General features: G+C 46.9%; 2 protein-coding genes across 14 annotated transcripts in view; one reads left to right on the plus strand and one right to left on the minus strand.

The window, feature by feature from the left end:
* Positions 1–11,874, plus strand: part of NFAT5 (nuclear factor of activated T cells 5) — a 66,638-nt gene extending 54,764 nt beyond the window's left edge. For all 10 annotated transcript variants that reach the window (XM_079989146.1, XM_079989148.1, XM_079989154.1 and 7 more), the window contains 4 exons: positions 1,601–1,746; positions 2,828–5,243; positions 5,983–6,223; positions 7,055–11,874. In XM_079989146.1, the coding sequence (XP_079845272.1) occupies positions 1,601–1,746; positions 2,828–5,243; positions 5,983–6,215 (2,795 nt within the window). In that variant the 3' untranslated portion in view covers positions 6,216–6,223; positions 7,055–11,874. The remainder of the gene's footprint in view (positions 1–1,600; positions 1,747–2,827; positions 5,244–5,982; positions 6,224–7,054) is intronic.
* A 593-nt stretch (positions 11,875–12,467) lies between these two features.
* NQO1 (NAD(P)H quinone dehydrogenase 1) lies at positions 12,468–17,338 on the minus strand. 4 transcript variants are annotated; one of them, XM_079988550.1, is made up of 6 exons: positions 17,102–17,338; positions 16,495–16,659; positions 16,057–16,252; positions 15,023–15,136; positions 14,507–14,608; positions 12,468–14,032 (listed from the first exon to the last, which is right to left on the minus strand). In XM_079988550.1, the coding sequence occupies exons 1-6, from the start codon at positions 17,197–17,199 to the stop codon at positions 13,724–13,726; spliced, it is 984 nt and encodes a 327-aa protein (XP_079844676.1). In that variant the 5' UTR covers positions 17,200–17,338; the 3' UTR covers positions 12,468–13,723. The 4 variants fall into 4 exon arrangements, with proteins under 4 accessions (XP_079844676.1, XP_079844677.1, XP_079844678.1 ...); XM_079988551.1 differs by having other exon boundaries at positions 16,122–16,252; positions 16,460–16,659; XM_079988552.1 differs by having other exon boundaries at positions 16,122–16,252; positions 17,102–17,236.
* Positions 17,339–17,727: the final 389 nt, after the last annotated feature.

The following is a 17,727-nucleotide window of genomic DNA, read 5'->3' on the forward strand; positions in this document are numbered from 1 at the left end:
CTACTCTGTGTGTACTATAGTGGCAGGCCCTGTTGGTTTGTGTGCTCTTACTAAGTGAATTGTTTGCTGAAGCTAATTAAGTTTCAGAAGCTGCTCAAGAGCATGTGTTTTTGAAGCAAAGCAGCATAAATAGTAAGGTCATGAGTTTGTCAGGCTTCCAGGGCTGCAGCTGGAAAAGATTCAGCATAGCTGTTCTGGAATGTTTCCAACTCACTAGGAACAGGAGATGTTCTCATACATTCACTGATTATTTGTCGATTTAGCTCAGCAGTTTCTATGTTGATTGGCAGCAGTTCTTCAGAGTCACAGACGGGATTCTTTCCCAGTCCTACCTAGAGATGGTGGGGATTAGACCTGGGACCTTCTGCATGCAGAGCAGCTACCATTGAATTTATGACACTTCTCCAATCTTGGCTTCAATTTTGCATTTGAGTGTTTCCCATTCGGCTTGTTGTATGTGTAGGGCATATTCGTTCTTTCTCCAGAACTAATTTATGTATTGACCAGTATAATTGTGTGACTTGGCCTACATGAAGTGTGTGATGATAAATGTGGCAGTGTTGTACTTAGTTTGTTCTTCATTATGCTTTGAGTCAAATATTTCACCCACTTTTCTGTGTGCAGGATTATGTTTTTGATCCCAATTCATCCCTTCTCCTTTCCTTGTATCAGCCTGGAATTCTTGCAGTTAATTACATATGCTTCATCAGTCACAGTGAAATGCTGATGCCATTTGGCTCAAACAACTGGTGCTCATCATTTGCAGGCTTGTACAAGTTGTTTGTTGGATTATTTCCATAGAAAACTATTCTTCAGCTGATAAAAGACACTTGCAAATTACTGCTATTTCCTTCATGCCCTTATTTTACTACTTTCACCTTTACTTAAAACCCTTAATATAAGCAAGAAGTTGAACATTTGATGTGTTCTGGCAAAAGCTGATGCAATTTGGGGAATGGGGAAACTTGGTGGCTTGCAAATGGATGGACATCAGAGATCAGGGTGATTTTTCCTGTAATAACAACTTTATGGCTCTTCAGAAGATGAGCTGTCGCTCAGTGGTAGACCATCTGATTTGTATACAGAAGGTCCCAGTTTCAATCCTTGTCACCTCTAGGTAGCGCTTGGAACGTTTACTGTCTGAAACCCTGGAAAACCATTAGTAAAGCTAAAGTACTGTAGATGGACTAATGGTCTCACTCTGTATAAGGCAACTTCCTAGATCCCTGTTTGGTAAGGAGAGCTGAAAGCATCAAGATTACTCTTTCCATCAAATTACTCACAAAACAATCTTGTAGCATCTTAAAGATGAACAAACTTACTGTGGAATAATGGGCTTGAGATCACTTTGTCAAATGTGAGTTGCCACATGGCCTTGTATTTGTTGTAGCATACTAGTATAGTCCTTGTCATATAGGGACTTATTTTACCAGATGTATTATCCTCTCTGTGGCAGTGCTATGTATTCAGATGTTTGTTGCTGTTTACAACCTAATTTCTGGAGAGTGGAGGGGTAGCCCTAGCAACCAGTCCTCTTATTCTCAGCCCCTGTGGCTATCCTTCAGGACACCAGTAAGACTGTGTTTGTTCTCTGCTGCAGTGAACACCAGTGGCTGTAACCTGGACAAGGTAAATATTCTTCCCAGTGCCTTGATAACGCCACTCAGGCCAAACAGTGTGATCAAGAGTGAAGAGGCTGCTCCCATGGCACTTACAGCTGAAAAAAGGGCTCCTCCAGTCTTTAAGGTAAGTGGTGGCATAGAGAGCTGGTGATTTGGGGGGGGGGGGGGTTCTGCAAAACTTTTATTTGACAAAACTTTTATTAAAAGATCAACTCTACCCCTCAAGTTAATGATCTTTCAGACACAAGCTTTCCTCTTCCCACTGCTCTCTGAGCCCAAGAATGTCTGGATTATCATTTTGCTAAACGCATACCATTCTGAGTGCTGAATGGTTGGTAAAACAGCATCCACCACAGCCGCCTTTTGCAGCCTAACTTGTTGCAGCTGAAACAAGATGTGGTGTGGGTCTTCCATTGAGTGCTTTACTTTGATGTTGAACCAGTCAATTTCACCCTTCTGACAAAGATAATCAGATTCCTGATTCAGGGATTTGATATCTTTTTCTTGGGCTCTCTTGATTTTATTGTGATCAACTACAAATCTGTGGTGAGCTGGTCAACAGCATATCTAATGCCCTGCATAGCAAAATTATTTATTTCTAATATGTTGTACTCTGTCTTTTTATTCAAAGTGGAAGGTGTACTTGATTTTTCTATTGCCAGTTCATAACTTCCATCATTTCCACCTTGGCTATTATTCATTTCTATCAGCCAAAAAAAAATTTCATTTGATGGTATTGAAGCATCCTGCTTACTTCTCTGCTTATATTTAGTAAGCCGCCTTCTTGCTGCTTGTGCTTTTTTAATTGTCCATTATGCGGGGTCATATATAACTGCAAGTACTTGGCAATCATTTTTTATGATATTCAATTTTACACACATTTTTACATATTTATTATAAGAAGCTAAAAATTATTTGAAGTTGTACAAAAACAAAAGGTCAATATTTTATGTAGTTAGTTGCCAAGTAAAACTAAATCATATTAATTTAATCAAAATATCTTTTGAATTTCTAAGTCATTTTACAACTTTTTAGAATTTTTGGAATTTGTAAATTGAAAAATTCAACATGCCTTAATGGGATAGGGATCCAATGTTGCAGTTGGTGGGGTTTAAATGTTAAACAGTTTTCAGAGTGTTGTTTCATTGAGGCACCATGCAAGCTTATGATTGTTCTGTCTTATTACTGTGTGCTTTCCCCCTCAGGCAACAAGTGTAGTTGGACCACCCCAAGCCACATTGGAAACCAACATGTCCAGTATATTGGGCAATGGCACTTTCTCCTCTTCTGCTTCTCACTTAGCACCAGAGAGTGAAAATCAGCAGCTGCAGCCAAAGGTATATACTCCAGAGGCAATGCCCTCCCTCCAGGCACAGGACCTTGCCCAGCCTGGCAGCTTCCCTGCAGGTTCTGGTCCCAATCAGCTGCAAAACAGTGACACCTTGTTGCAGCAGGCATCCCAGTTCCCCACCAGGGAGTCCCAGCCGAGAGAGGTGTTGCAGCCAGACAGTGCAGTCATGACTTTGTCTCAGTTGACAGAGGTGTCCCAGCAGCAGTCACCACTCCAGGAATCGGCACAAGTGTTGCAGCAGCAGATGTCGTCAAACCTTTTCTCATCGGCCAGCAGTGTGAGTCAGCTGCAGAACACAATTCAACAACTGCAAGCAGGGAACTTTCAGTCTAGCACTGCCAGCAGCAACCATGGAAGTGTAGATTTGGTCCAGCAGGTCCTGGAAGCCCAGCAGCAGCTGTCCTCTGTCTTGTTCTCTGGGTCTGACAATGAGGATGTTCAAGAGCAAATCAATGTAGAGATTTTTCAGCAGGTTAGCCAGATCCAAAACGGAGTCAGCCAAGGGATGTTTTCCTCCTCTGACACTGTCCATTCAAGGGCTGAGGACCTTCTCTCTGGGAGAAGTGAGAATGTCCATTCACAACCTGAAAGTTCTTTGTCCAGCCAGCAGCAGCAACAGCAGCAGCAGCAACAGCAAGCAATGGAGACTTCTGCAGCTATGGTGATTGAGATTCAGCAAGGCCTCTGCCAGGCAGCAAGTCAGATGCAGTCTGACATGTTCTCAACCTCCTCTTCGGGAAATAGAAACATCCAGCAGTCCCCAGTGTACCAACAAACTTCTCACCTGATGGGTGCACTGACAACAAATGAAGACATACAGATGCAGTGTGAGCTGTTCTCACCCACCAGTGTTTCTGGTAATGAAGCTGGTACTCCATCGCAGCAGCAGCAACAGCAGCAGCAAGTGGTGCCTGCCAACGGCCCTTCCATGTTTCAGTCTTCTGGCTCTGCCGAAGGTGAAGAAGCTCCAGGTCAGACCAAACAGATGCAGAACAATGTATTTCAAGCTATGGTTCAAATGCAGCACAGCGGGGAGAACCAGGCGCAGGTCAGCCTCTTCTCCTCCTCAGAAAGCATGATGGCCGTTCAGGACAATGGAACACAGCAGCAACAGCAGCAAACCGGGAGCCTCTTTCAGCAGAGTGGGGAGTTGATGTCTCTCCAGTCTGGAAGCTTCTTGCAGCAGGCTCCCCATTCACAGGCTCAGCTTTTTCACTCACAGAGCCCTATTGGGGATGCTCAGAACATCTCGCAGGAGACCCAAAGTGCTCTCTTCCACAGCCAGAGCTCTGCCTCTTCCTCAGAGCAGCTGCAGCCTCCAATGTTCCACTCCCAGAGTCCCATGGGTGTGGTTCAGGACCAGCAGGCAAGCAACCTATTCCTTCCCCAGAGCTCAGTTGCACAGGAGGAACAGATGCCCTTCTTTGCCACACAGAATTCCATTTCTCCACTGCAGACATCTGCCAATGCTGAGCAGCAGTCGACATTCCAGCAGCAGCAGGCTCAGCTCTCACACCTCCAGAGCCCTATGCTTGCCCAAGAGCAGTCCCAGCAACAGCAGCAGAGCATGTTCCAATCACAGGTGCCCCAAAACCAGCAAGGAGCCATGTTCCAACCACAGCATTCTATGGTGGCTCTTCAGAACAGCACACCCTCCCAAGAGCAGCAGCAGCAGCAGAATTTGAGGTTCAGCAATCAGAATTCCATGGGTCCTATGACATCTCAGAAGCAGAACATGATGTACAACCCAAACTCTAACCCAATGGCCAGCCAGGAGCAGCAGCAGCAGCAGCAGCAGCAACAACAACAACAACAACAACAAAGCCAGTCTCTCTTCCACCCACAAAGCAGCATGGCACCAATGAATCAGGATCAGCAACCCATGCAGTTTCAGAACCAGAGCCCAGGATCTAATCAAGCTGAGTCACAGCAGCAGCCTGCCTTATTCCACAACTCACCCCAGATCCAGCTAGTCCAAGGATCCTCCAGCTCTCAGGAGCAACCTGTCACCCTCTTCATATCATCGACTTCCATGTCTGCCTTGCAAAACAGCATGAACCAGCAAGAGTTGCAGCAGCCCCCCCTCTACTCTTCCCCAAACAATATGGCTGGCATCCAGGGAGCTTCTTCACCCCCGCAGCAGCAGCAGCAGCAGCAGCAGGCTGCTTTGTTCCATAACACACCTGGAAGTGGTTCCATGAACCAGCTGCAGAACTCCTCCGCTTCATCTCGGCAGACCTCTGGAATATTCCTGTTTGGCATCCAAGATAGTAAGTACAGAGTATCCAGAATTGTCACTGGCTAAATTTTAGTGCTTTCTTCCCTTTGTGAAGCTTGTGTTGGAGGCCACATCTGTGTAGCTGTGAAAAACTATCTAAAATTGTGTTGAATTATGACTTTCTTTGTAAAGCCCATATAATCTGGGAACACACTACAGTGTTAACAGCAATTTTGACATAGACTGCTTGCAGTCTAAAGCAAGGATGGGGAACTTGTGGTCCTCCAGATGGAGTTGGACTCCAACTCCCCCCATCAGGCCCAGCCAGTATAAAAGTCAGTGATCAGTCCATTCTAAGTGTATAAATGTGTACAAAAGCATCCAAATTCAATTCGTTCACTCAGTGGCATTTATGTAGCATTTTCCCAGAAGTAGAGATTCTGTAACTGTGGCAGAGCTGCTGTAAACCTATCTGCATGCTTTCAGAGCGTAGCACAGCACATAATATGGTGGGGGAAAGCTCTCTAGCTATGCAGTAGATTTTATATATAGACAAAGAAGAATGAGCCAAAGGGCCTGTTAACTTCGTATGAGATGCTTTGTGCATCTGTCGGTGTCTGACTTCTTTCTTGGGATACCAGCACCCTGATCCTAAATGCCTTAGGGGAAAATGCTCTGTGAGGACACTCTAGATGTTTATGAGGCCAGTACAATGTGAAATGCAATAGGCTTCCTTTCACTGCTCAATAAATTTGCATGGTGCTCTGAATGAATCTTGTCTTTCTCAACAGACTGTGGCCAGCTCTTAACATCTGGACCCACTTCAATGTCAGATCAGATGATCACAATAAGTCAGCCACAGGGTGAAGCACAGTCATCAGTCACAACTCTACTATCCCAGCAGATGTCTGAAAGCCCCCAGCTGCCTTCTGCTATGACCACCAATCAGAATATGAAGAAGATTGATGACCTGCTAGTGTCTCTACAAAACCAGGGGAACAACAATATGGCTGGCTCCTTCTAACTGTCCAGGTGAGTTGGAGATGGGAGTCAAAGACTGTAGCCAAGCCAGCATGTTCTCTTCTTATTTCTTGCAGCTGATAAAAGGCCATCTTTTCTGCTGCTTCCCCAGAATGATAATAGAATTAATGCCTGTCTTGAGAGTAAATAGAGCTTCACAGCCCTCATTCTCCTGGCCCTTAGGACACTTGCAGTGGCCTCACTGAACTTGATTACCATGGCTCAGAAATCCCAGGGTGGATATGGGGTCGTTTGCCTTGACTTCAGCTCAAGGCTGAAATATGCAGTTCCAAGGCAGCATGGTCAGCTGTGTTTACTCCACACAGAAATAAAGCCTTATTTTTCTGGCCTGAATAAATTATACAAAGGAAACAGGGGCTTTTACATCATCCTTTTTCTACTGGCAGTGATTGGAATCCTTGCTCTGCCTCTTGAGACATAAAAGTGTCATCCACGTCTGCAACAATGCTTTCAGGCATTAGCACTCTAGGAGCTTGCTTTACAAAAGCATTAAATCTTATTATTTTAGGATGTTAAATCCTACCAAGTTCTGTGCTGCTGGTGCAGTTACAAGAGAGAGCTCAGCAGCACATGGCCCTCCCCAAGCCATGATGCTAGGAGGGGCTCTCTCACACTCCAACTCCATAGTATACATCCCCTCTTCAAGTCCCAATCAGATTTCACTGATGGGTGGCAGTAATATTACATTCAAAGAAGCCATCATTGGTAACTTCAGCATAGAGGGAAATAACCAGCTGTTGGATGGTGTTTAATTAGAGTGCTTTAGGGGGAAAGAATGAGGCTCTTACTACGCTTAACTTTTGTCTTTGTGTGTTCTTTTAGCTTGTAACTTCAGAAATCCTGTAATGGACAAGCAGATTTGCAAGACTTTCTTTCTTGTGACTCTGGAATTTAGGATGTTTGGAGTTAAATTTCCTGTGTCAAAGTGCGGCCTTGGACCCAAGGGGAAATGTAGCCTTCACCATCACTTTGGAAGAGTACCCTTGCTAAGCCTGATGAGAAACAGCTGCTGAGTGAGAGCATCAGAGAGAGACTTCTTGAAGCTGGAAGAGGCGAAAGAGGCTCTACTTTGGACAGTTGCCCCCATCTCTAGTCCAGCTGTGGGGATGCAGAGTGCAGCTGCTCATTTATCATTGCAGCTTGGCACTGAAAGAACCTGAGACTGTGTCTGCTCCTCTCTTTCAGCTCCTCTTCACAGCTCTTGGAACAGGCTGCAAAGCACACAGGGATATGTGTTCTAAAATAACTGGGATATACAGATGGTTGATTCACACATTTGTGCTCATCACTTGAAGACTCAATCACTTGATTTGCAGGTGTAAATGGTTTCCAATGAAAAATGTTGCTTGGGGGAGGTGAAGGTGATGCAAGTGTTCAGTCCTCAATTGTGCATTTCACTCATGCCAGTCATTGCTTAATGGTGCAGTTACCAAGTGTTGAACATACCAGTGTGAATTAGTGACTCTTTGTTAAACGGAAGCTGCTGTCAGCTTCATAGCAGTATGGAGAAAGCTGTGAATTAGCACCTAGGAAGGTGGCATATACTGGCAGAGAGTCTCCTAAAGCCACAAGGGGCGGGGAGTGGGTGATATCCAAGAATGTGACTACAGCTTCCTGGGAGGCTGGAAGATTGGCTGCTCAAACAGGGACTTCTCTGAGCCTCTGGTGCTCTGCCCATCTCCCCTTTCACAAGGGGCCAGTTTGCTATGCTGAGCAATAGACCCCCTCTTGAGTCCTGCCTTGATAGGCCATAAGCTGAATTTTGTTCCCCTTAATCCCTTTTCTGTCTCTTTCCTCTTGTGTGAAATATGCTGCCACCTGTACAAATCTGAAATAGGTTTTTTGGAGACCAGAAGGTCCATTGTAGTGGGGCTGGAATGACCAAGCTGGCTGATACCTCCTTGGTTTGTAGAGGAGGGGTGAGAGAATATTTTTGGGCATGCTGGTTTCTGCTCCTCCACCCCTTTTCTAATTGGTGCAGGTTTGAAGTCTTAAATTTAAACTCACATGGGGGGAGGGGGATTTGGCAGCTTCCCCTTGGGACTTGAAGGGGTGCCTCTGTATACCAGTTGCTGAGAATTGCAGGTGGGCAGAGTACTATTGCACCTAGGTCCTGCTTGTGGACTAGCTATCTGGTTGGCCACTGTAAGAACATGATGCTGGACTAGATGGGCCATTGAACTGATCCAGTGGGCTTTACTTATGTTCTTACATGGCTCCTTTAGCTCATACGAGACAAGTAACGTCACTCTTTCAAAATGCAAATGCTGGTGATGAATTTGCATCCATTTTGGCTTAAAAGGCAGATGCTCTTGTGTGCTGTCAGCACCAAGGGGCAAACTCAATTTCAGGTGCTCTCCAGGGATAGCTACAGTTTCCCTCTTCTGGATTTTTATTTCCCTCTCTTCCTCTCCTGCACATCAAATGCTGTGCGTGGTGTCTGTCACCCAACAGCTGTTGTGTGTGACTCTTGTTGGCATTGGGGAGTTGTGTTTTTTAGTAAGCATTGGTGTCCATTTTTGTTACTTTTGTGTAGAGAAGAATTTAGCTTGTACCTGGTTTTTTAGGCTACCCCTTGTGTGTTTTTTCTAACTTGTGCTCCACCTTGAGCTATGTAGAGTTGTGCTTGTTTTTTGTTATTGTTGTTGTCCTGTTAAATGCCAGTCCGTCTCTGATGTTTGCAGTCAGTGATTCGTTCTGTTTGTCCGTCTCTCTTTGAGAGGCTTGAGTTATGTTTTCAGTAGTACAGGCTATTTTGCCGATATGAAGAGAACTTTTCAGAAAGAGACCTGCTCTAGGTCATTTAATTTTGAATACAGTTTTCAATCGTTCAGGTTTTGGATGGTTTATATCTAATGTGTGTTTCATTTTTTTGGAAAGCTCTATTTTGTATTTAGAAAATGATAAACTATTTTGCTATTTGTACTGAGTGAGTACATTGGCATAAATAATATATATATATAAATATATATATGCATATACATATATTCACACACATATATTCTTTTTGCCACAGATTTTTGTGGTAAATGTGTGAGTTTTGTTGTCTGTTTTCCCACAACATGGCATCTAGGAACCAGGGGAAGGGGGGTTGTTGTTAAGTCTTCACAAAGTATTTGAGTACTTTTTGCAGCAGATGTGATTGGTTCATCTCTGGCCGTTCATATAATCAGGCAGCCTCTGTGCTGATTGGCTGTGAGGGCAACTTCACTGCAGAGGTGACACATGTGCATCTTCCTTTGCATGGGAGTCCCTTGACATGAGCCATTCAGCTGTTCACTCGTGGTTAATGTCTAATATTTTATTGCTAGCTTTTTAATTTATAACAACACTACAAATTCACAATTGGAACCTTCTTTCCTCATTTCATGATGTCTGTAGCTGCATTGAGCTTGCTTCTCTTACAATGTTATGTTTCTTTTATTTGCTGAAAGAGTATTGAGGATGGGAAGGAGCAGTCATGTGCCTAACTATGAATGAGGAGGCAGAAAGGGATGTACCAAGCCAGCGGCTTTTGCTTTCACTTCTGGGGATCCTGCAGTTGGGCCTGGGACTGCCTGTGTCTTCTGGAAGAGGCACTTAGTCCCAGGCCATGGCAGGAGCTTTATGGGGAAGAAGTGTGTGGAGAGGGTTGAGTAGGAGCAGGTTGACTTGTACGCTGCTGTGTCTTGTTCACTTCGGTGACATCAGGACTGTCCTCGGGGGACAGTGCTAAGTCACCAGGGACCAATCCTCTATTGAACCAAGTTTCCTGCTCAGAGCTGCCTCTTGTCACTTCTCCCCACATTGCTCCAGCCATACAACGCAGGCATCTGCATTCTGTTAAAGGGGCTCCTGCTGCTGCTCTGTTCAAAACGGTGATGTACATGGGTTTTTGGGTTGGTTTATTTCTATTTTTTCTTGGTCCATTTTAGGTCAATATTTAAATGTGCAACATTTTTAACGTGATTTGGTTACAAAAAAGTATGTATTTGGAACAAAGGTCTGCTCAGTGGCTGGCTGGTGCTGCATCTTTCCTACACCCTTTTTGTTTGTTTTGCGGGGCCTGTGGTAGCAGAACCTACAAAAGGTATTCTAGAGAGTTTCATGGAGATGGGACCTCGGCAGCCTTGCAAGGTGCATCTTGTTTCCTGTGTGTTCTTGGTCCGCACATGGCATTTGGAGCTCATGTTGTCCCCATTCATTTTTCCCCTCTGCATCAGTCCACAAAAATCCAACTAAGCCTTTCCACCACAAAGGGCTTCAAACTACAGGAAGCAATCATTTTTATGTACAACTCCCTCTCCCTCCTCAAACACTCTGGATAAAGCCACTTTGGGAATCAGATTTTGTAGAACTGTAAAAGCCCTTGTGGTTTCAGGTAACTCCCTGCATATTAATGGTCAAGAGAGAGCTGTCCTTTCAGGCATCCCTGACTTGCTTTCCTTCCTCCTCTTGTGCACCACTCCAAACATGCCTGGGAAAGTGTATCCTGAGTAATTACTTATCCTGAGTAATCTTCTAGCACACTGCATCAGAGCAGAGCCTGAAAGGCCAGGAAGTACCTCATTTGGTCTTGCCCACCCTGGCAATGAGCAACTTGGTCATAGCCATGTCCCATTTGAAAAGGTTGAAAGGACTAAGTATATTTAGGCTGCACAAGAAACAATGAAGAGGAAATTTGATAACCATCACTAAGTATTTGACAGGCTGTCTCTCTTGATCATGGGAGCAAATTTTGTGTTGTTGTTTTCTCCAGGGCTTCAGTGTTAACCAATAGGTCCATTTTGCAAGAAAAAGGATTTAAACTAAATATTAGGAATAACTTCTTGACAGTCCAGGCTGCTTGTGACTGCTTCAGAAAATGGTGGTCTCTTGTTTGAGCTCATAGCAGAGGATTTCCTGCATTGAAATAACTTTTGAGTGTAACCCTGACCTCTGCACCAGACATGGCCCATGTGGATGCTGCTGCTGCCACCACCACTGCATTTTTCTTTCATCCCTGCCACCACTGCCTCTTTGATCCTTAAGCCCTTAGGTAGCTTGGCTGTCATCTGGGGTCCATTGTTTCCTCTTTTCAGCAGCTTTTTTGTATTGGGGCTCTGGCCCATGGAGTCCAACTTGTTTGGAATGAAGTCCCATTTGGACAGGGCAAGGTTTTGTTCTGAACAGTTTGGGCTTGCACCTGCTGAGACCAAGAATCTCATTGCACCCCCCTGTCCCAACAGCAATTTGCGTGCAACTAATGAAGGTTTTCTCCCAGAGCTCGGCCTGTTAATATCGCTGCAGTCCTAACACACTCCCTCCCCCTCCCCTTTCTTGCCATGCTCGCTTAGAACAGCACTCAAGACCAGCCAGCCACCAAGCCGCCTTTTCCAATATCCTGCAATGTGAATGTAGCCTCAGATGGCCCCTTGTGCATTTTGTGTCCCTGGCTTGTGTAGGTGGGTTTCTCAGAGCACTGATAATGGTTTTGTTTATTCTATTGGAGGGGGCGGGGGGGGGACTCATTTGCATTTGTTTTTAGCTATCCTGTGATAACTTGTTGAATATTAAGAGAGAGATATTTTGCTTCTATTGGGACATTTGTATACTTGCAACTATATTTCTGTACACAGCTGCAGTCAAGAATAAAACTTTGAAAGTTTTCATTTTGCAGTGTATTGCTACTGTGCTCCATTCTTTTCAGTATCTTGGAGTCATTTGGTTCTGAAGTGCAAGGCTAGTGTGTTGTCTGCTGAGCCCTGCACACACTAGCTAGAAGTTTACTAATTGATAGCTCAGTTGGCTAGGGCATGATGCTGGTAACACCAAGGTTGCAGGTTTGATCCCCCTAAGAGGCAGCTGCATATTCCAGCATTGCAGAGGATTTGGACTAGATGATCCTCAGGGTCCCTTCCAACCCTACAATTCTATACATCCCTTTTTGCTCTGTGGCCGATAAGCAAGCCAGCACCAGTGTATATGGAGCAGGTGGAGAGGGGTTTCCCTTCACTGGACTGATGGGAAGGTAGAACCTTCTTTGTGTAAATACCTCCTTTGCAGAACCCACCATGTCTGGGCTGGCTTGTCCCATATTACTAACTGTGTATGGTAAAGCAGCAGACTTAGGCTTCTCCTTTCACCACCTCTCATGGAGACACAAACAGGCACCCCTCCCCTCTGAGTAGTGCTGTCATGCGAGTTGTAATAGGTTCAAACTGTATAAATGCCTAGCACAAAATGTGGCCCTTGACTCAATAGACAGCTGCAAGAGAAAGATTTAAAAAAGTATTTTATTCTAAATTTCTCTGCTGGCGCAAGAGACATTTGTATAAATCCACATGACATTCCAACAAACCTGACTAATAGAGGCAACACCTGGCTTTGTTGTTAGTACATGTGAAAGTTATTACCAAAGTACAAAAATCTCAAGTAGTATTAATCCCTACTACCAGCAAGTAAACTAAAAGGATTTAAAGCAACCCTTCACCTTCCCCGCCAGTTAATTACACTCCCCACCCCCACCCCCTGGAGCACCATTTATTGCCAGGGAACTCTGGCCCTGCCTTCCTGTGCTGTGGCTGATTCCAGCTGGGGAAGGTGGGAGCCCAGTTGTCTTCACCACTCTTCCCAGCTGCCCTCTTTTCAGCTGCATCTGTGGCTTATTTTGTCTTCAGACAGATTGCCACTGCACCTCTCCTCTGGCAGCTCAAGTCTGGTGCAAGTGGTATTGACTGCCAAGTAGCTTGTTTTACCCATTGTGGATTGGTGGTTGCTAATGAAGTAAAGGCAATGTACTCCACCCACCCACCCACACTACCTTGAGGCTACTATGACAAGAAACTGAAGAGCTGGCAAGAAAGCAGCCAGGTGGATCCATACAGTTCTATCCAACTACATTCTACTCCGTGTAGACGTATTGAAATGAGTGTGCCTAAGTTAGATATGCCTTTTACTTTCAATGGGTCTGCTCCAAGTAGCACTAACATTGGATACAACCTATGGTGCTCTCCAGGCATATGCACTTGGAGAAGTGCAAGACCCAAGCTCTAAGTACTTTGCTCTGGGGTTGGACCTTCCTGCCAACTCTTCTGTTGCTCAAGGCAGTATGGTGGTAATCTTTGCTGAGATGGGGGCTGCAAAGAGGAATGTGAAAGGCTGTGGTGGTTGCCCACCCGTGGATTATAGGCTAGGATCTTAAGGCTGCAAAGAGTAGAACAGTAATAATGCAGGCTCCATTGTGGAGTATATGCCTTGCATTACATACACAAGGTATAACTTAACTGTTTTTAATGGTAGAGTGCCCAACCAGCTTTCCCATCTGGTGTGCTCCCAGGTAGTTTGGGTTTCAACTCCCATCATCCTTGTTGGGCTGATGGGACTGGAATCAAACACAGCAGAAGGGCGCCGGTTTGGGGAAGGTCTGCCCTACAGGGACCCTATGAACCCAGAGAAAGTGAAAGTAGGAAACAACTGTTAGCATTTCTACAGAAAGGCCTTTTTTTTGTCCCAATTTACCAACAGAATTTACTATTTCTGCTGGGCTTTGACTTGATTATCAGGCAGGAGTGGCTTTCCCAGATGCTGGCCAGTTGTCAGCCCATATTTTTTATCTTCTTGCTGTTCCTGGACCTCTTTCTTCAGAAGAAAGCCCCCAGCAAAGCTCAAATCAAAGTTGTTGCTTGGGGCAAAGCTGAGGGGCGTCTCCTCCCAGATAGTGGCCAATCTCTTCTTCCACATCTCCAGGATTTGGGAGCGGGCCTCTGGTGGTGTATGGCCAATACTGAAAGCGATCTGGGGTGCCAAGATTTGGAAACCACAGAAATGGAGAGTGCCACTCTGGGGAGTAGGAAGAAAGAACATTTGCAAATCAAATACATATTCAAATAGGGCAGGAGGAATGTAATTAGAACAAGTTCAGGACCAATAAAGAGCTCTATAGTGACATTTCCAGTACAGTATTTTATTTTATTTTTTGTTTCCATACTAAATGTCTGCTATGACATTTTTACTCATTTTAAAAACCTAAAATTTGTCTACAACTTTGCACACAAGGGATGTGGGCTTTCTGCTAGGATTCAGTAAACTACAGCTCTTGAAAAAACAGTCATCTCGCCAATTGGTTGGAATGCAGGATTGTAAACCTCTGGATTACACAAAGGTTCTCAAACCAGACAAGTATAGGAACCTGTAAGAATTCTGTGTAAGGCAGAAGCTTGCACCATCTACTTAAGTATTTTACACCTTTTAATAATAATTTTAAAACTCTCTTAGAAATAACTATGGGTTTGACAATAAATGTTGCCTTGTTACCTGTATTGGCCAAAGAAGGATGTTGATGTCCCCATTGATGCCTTCAGGGGTGTACATGGAGCCCATCCCACCAGTAGTGAAGGAAAGTAGAGTCTTCTTATTCTGTAAGTAACCAAATATGAGTTATGTTTTACACTTCAGCTGAGACACTGTCATGCAGAGAGCAGCTAGTGAACAAGGGTCATTTTGCAGAGTTTTGTGAAAGCCCAGCTGATCATCATCTTGCCACAATATGGAGGAAAGGAACTGCACCTTCTCTGTCCCACAGAACACCCTTCTCTAAAATACCAAGAGACAGGGTCATTATCAGAATCCTCTGTCTTTTCCCACTACCACCAGAGTCTGCCATATTATTTCATGCAGAGCACCAAAGAGGCTGACTGCAGGGCTCAAATGCACAACAGACAGGCTGCAGCTACTGGCCAGTTGGAGCTGAACATGGGAGAGAATGAAAGGTGGCGGCGGCTACAGCAGCAGCAAGACTTCACTCCCACCAAATCCCCACTGCATACCTACCTTGAAGGGCCCCTGGTCATACATGGCACTGTAGGAGTAGGCAAATCCACCAGTGAGGACACGCTCATACCACCCTTTCAAGATGGCTGGGACACCAAACCACTGGAGAGGGAACTGGAACAGAAGCAGAGCCACAGGCTAAGGGTTGAGGCCCTTGTTGCACATTCATTTCATGGTACTTTAGGTAAAAGGTAAAGGTAAAGGTACCCCTGCCCGTACGGGCCAGTCTTGACAGACTCTGGGGTTGTGCGCCCATCTCACTTAAGAGGCCAGGGGCCAGCGCTGTCCGGAGACACTTCCGGGTCACGTGGCCAGCGTGACATCGCTGCTCTGGCGAGCCAGAGCCGCACACGGAAACGCCGTTTACCTTCCCGCTGGTAAGCAGTCCCTATTTATCTACTTGCACCCGGAGGTGCTTTCGAACTGCTAGGTTGGCAGGCGCTGGGACCGAGCAGCGGGAGCGCACCCCGCCGCAGGGATTCGAACCGCCGACCTTTCGATCGGCAAGTCCTAGGCGCTGAGGCTTTAACCCACAGCGCCACCTGCGTCCCTTCAAAAGCTCATTCCCCAAAAAGGACATTCCCCAAAAGCTCTTCAGTGCCCATGGCATTCCCTTAGAACCACTAGTTCCAGAACTTTGTTCCAATGGCAAGCTCTAGCAGGGGGTTAGAAGCATATTGTTTCCCCCCTGTGAAGTAAAGGCCCTCTGTGGACAATTTCCATGTTTGCCAGAATCCAATTTTTAAAGCCTGAGCTGCCAGTGTTGCTCCCGCCCTCTTTACTGAATTAGGACTTCCTAATTTTGCCTCTCCAGAGTTCATTGGCCAGCAAGATTCATGGCCAAAATCCACACTCAGGTCAAACACTAAAAGCCTAAGGCAAGAAGAGACTTATGATGCAGGTGAAAAGTCACCCCCCCCTTTAAATCCCCTCCCAGGAAACCAGTGTGCATCTATGATAGTTGGAGAAGGGCTGTAGAAGGGGTGGGGGAGACTCATGCCTGAAAACCTGGAGAAACAGTTCACTTAAACAACCCTGGGCTTGATGGACCAGGTGGTCTGACTCCTTAGAAGGCAGCGTCCTGTGATCTGGGAACCACCTGAAAGATGACAAGATCGGCAGCGTCCAGCTTTTTTTGCTCCTCTACGATGTCCTTGCTCAGGCGGCCTTCTTTCCATGCCAGCCCCGTTTCGGCCGGGTAGCTGAAGTGCTGCGGGTCCTTCGGCTTGCCTGAGGGAGGGGAAGAGGGGGAAGGGTGGGTCCAGGCACGCAGGCGAGGCGGAGCCTCGGGGGGCTCCGGGAAAGGAGCGGCAAAAGGTCCCGGGTACTCGCCCCGACGACAGTTCCTCCAGGCAGGAAGGCTGGGGGAAAGCGCCCCCTACCAGCCGGCCTGAAGCCCAGCCGAGCTGGCGCCGCCCCCAGTCTGTGCAGACACACCTAGCGGAGCAACAGGGACCCAGAGACCTATGTACCGGTGACGTCGTCCCGGGAGAGGACCGGGTTGAAGCGCATGGCGTAGAGATCCGAGACGGTCACCTTCCAGCCACTCTTCTGCAGCGCCTCGACAGCCGCCTCCTTCATGGCATAGTTGAAGGATGTCCGCTCCGGGTGGGCCAGCACGATCAGCGCCTGCCGAGCTGCAAGGAGAGCAGGAGGGCAGAGCCTGGCAAGGCAAGGCGCCTCGGGCGGCCAAAGCTCCGGGAGAGCCGCCCTGCCGCCGGGGCTGCAACAGAGGCGGACAGCCTGCAGTGGACAGATTCCCGCCTCGGCGCCTCCCACCGGGGCAGCGCAGCCTCGTAGGCCCCGGCCTGCCTTTCCGGGGCCCTGCCAGGTGGGCGCCACCCGCCTCCTTGCAAGTTGCTGCCGGCGCTGCCGCAGGGCCTCGGGAACCCGAGGGGAGGCGCTCTCGAGGCGGGAAAGGGCTCGGGGGAGCCTGTGCCTTGGAGACTCAACTCGATCGATCCCACCCACCCCGTCCTTCCTCTCTTTTCGACCTGCCCGCTTGGCTCCGCGAGGCAGCCTGGTGCGCACTTTAGGGCCCACCAGAGTAAGGCTGGGCCGAGGAGACGAGCTACTTACCAGCCATAGCGATGCAAGCCGGGCAGCAGTTGAACTAAGCCGTCGGCGCCGCGGGTCTTATAAGAGGCGGAGGAGGCGGCGCGGATTTGCTGAGTCATTGGGGCGGGGAAACCACACTCCGGCCAGACCCAGCATGTTGCATCTTGGTGCCCCGACGGGAAGGCTTCGCCCCGAGGGAGACTGCCTCTGTATCGCGAAACTCATGACCAGGAGCCATCGAGAGCCAATTCACTTCTCCCTTAATTTGGCAGCTCTCCATCTAAAGACACGCCTCCGGCCCAGCATCCCGCTTTCTCCCAGTGACCAACCACCAGATGTCCGAAAACGAAGCTCACAAGGAAGACGCAAAACCTCCTGTCATCTCTGCCATTGGCATTCAGAGAATGACTGTCTCTGATGCTGAAGGGTCCATTCAGCTGTCATGCTGTTAGGGGCAAGCGTCCACTCATAGCCCTTACAGGGGAGACTGGTGACAATGCTTAATACAGTAGCTTAATTTCCAACGTGGGTGTAGCCAGGATTTTGTGTGAGTGGGGGGGAGCAGGATCGACACCCGGTTACGCCCATGGTTTCCAACATGAAATGTGCCTTTTTCTTTGATGGAGTCCCAGCTTGGGGCTCTATCC

This window comes from Podarcis cretensis (assembly GCF_951804945.1).
Source record: "Podarcis cretensis genome assembly, chromosome: 8".
Taxonomy (NCBI): Eukaryota; Metazoa; Chordata; class Lepidosauria; order Squamata; family Lacertidae; genus Podarcis; species Podarcis cretensis.

Coding starts and splice junctions, on each gene's coding strand:
- NQO1 (XM_079988550.1), bottom strand. CDS start 17,199: ATGACTCAGCAAATCCGCGCCGCCTCCTCCGCCTCTTATAAGACCCGC. Junction 16,660..17,101: donor GGCTTGCATCGCTATGGCTG/GTAAGTAGCTCG, acceptor CTCTCCTTGCAG/CTCGGCAGGCGCTGATCGTG. Junction 14,609..15,022: donor ATGACCAGGGGCCCTTCAAG/GTAGGTATGCAG, acceptor GGTTACTTACAG/AATAAGAAGACTCTACTTTC.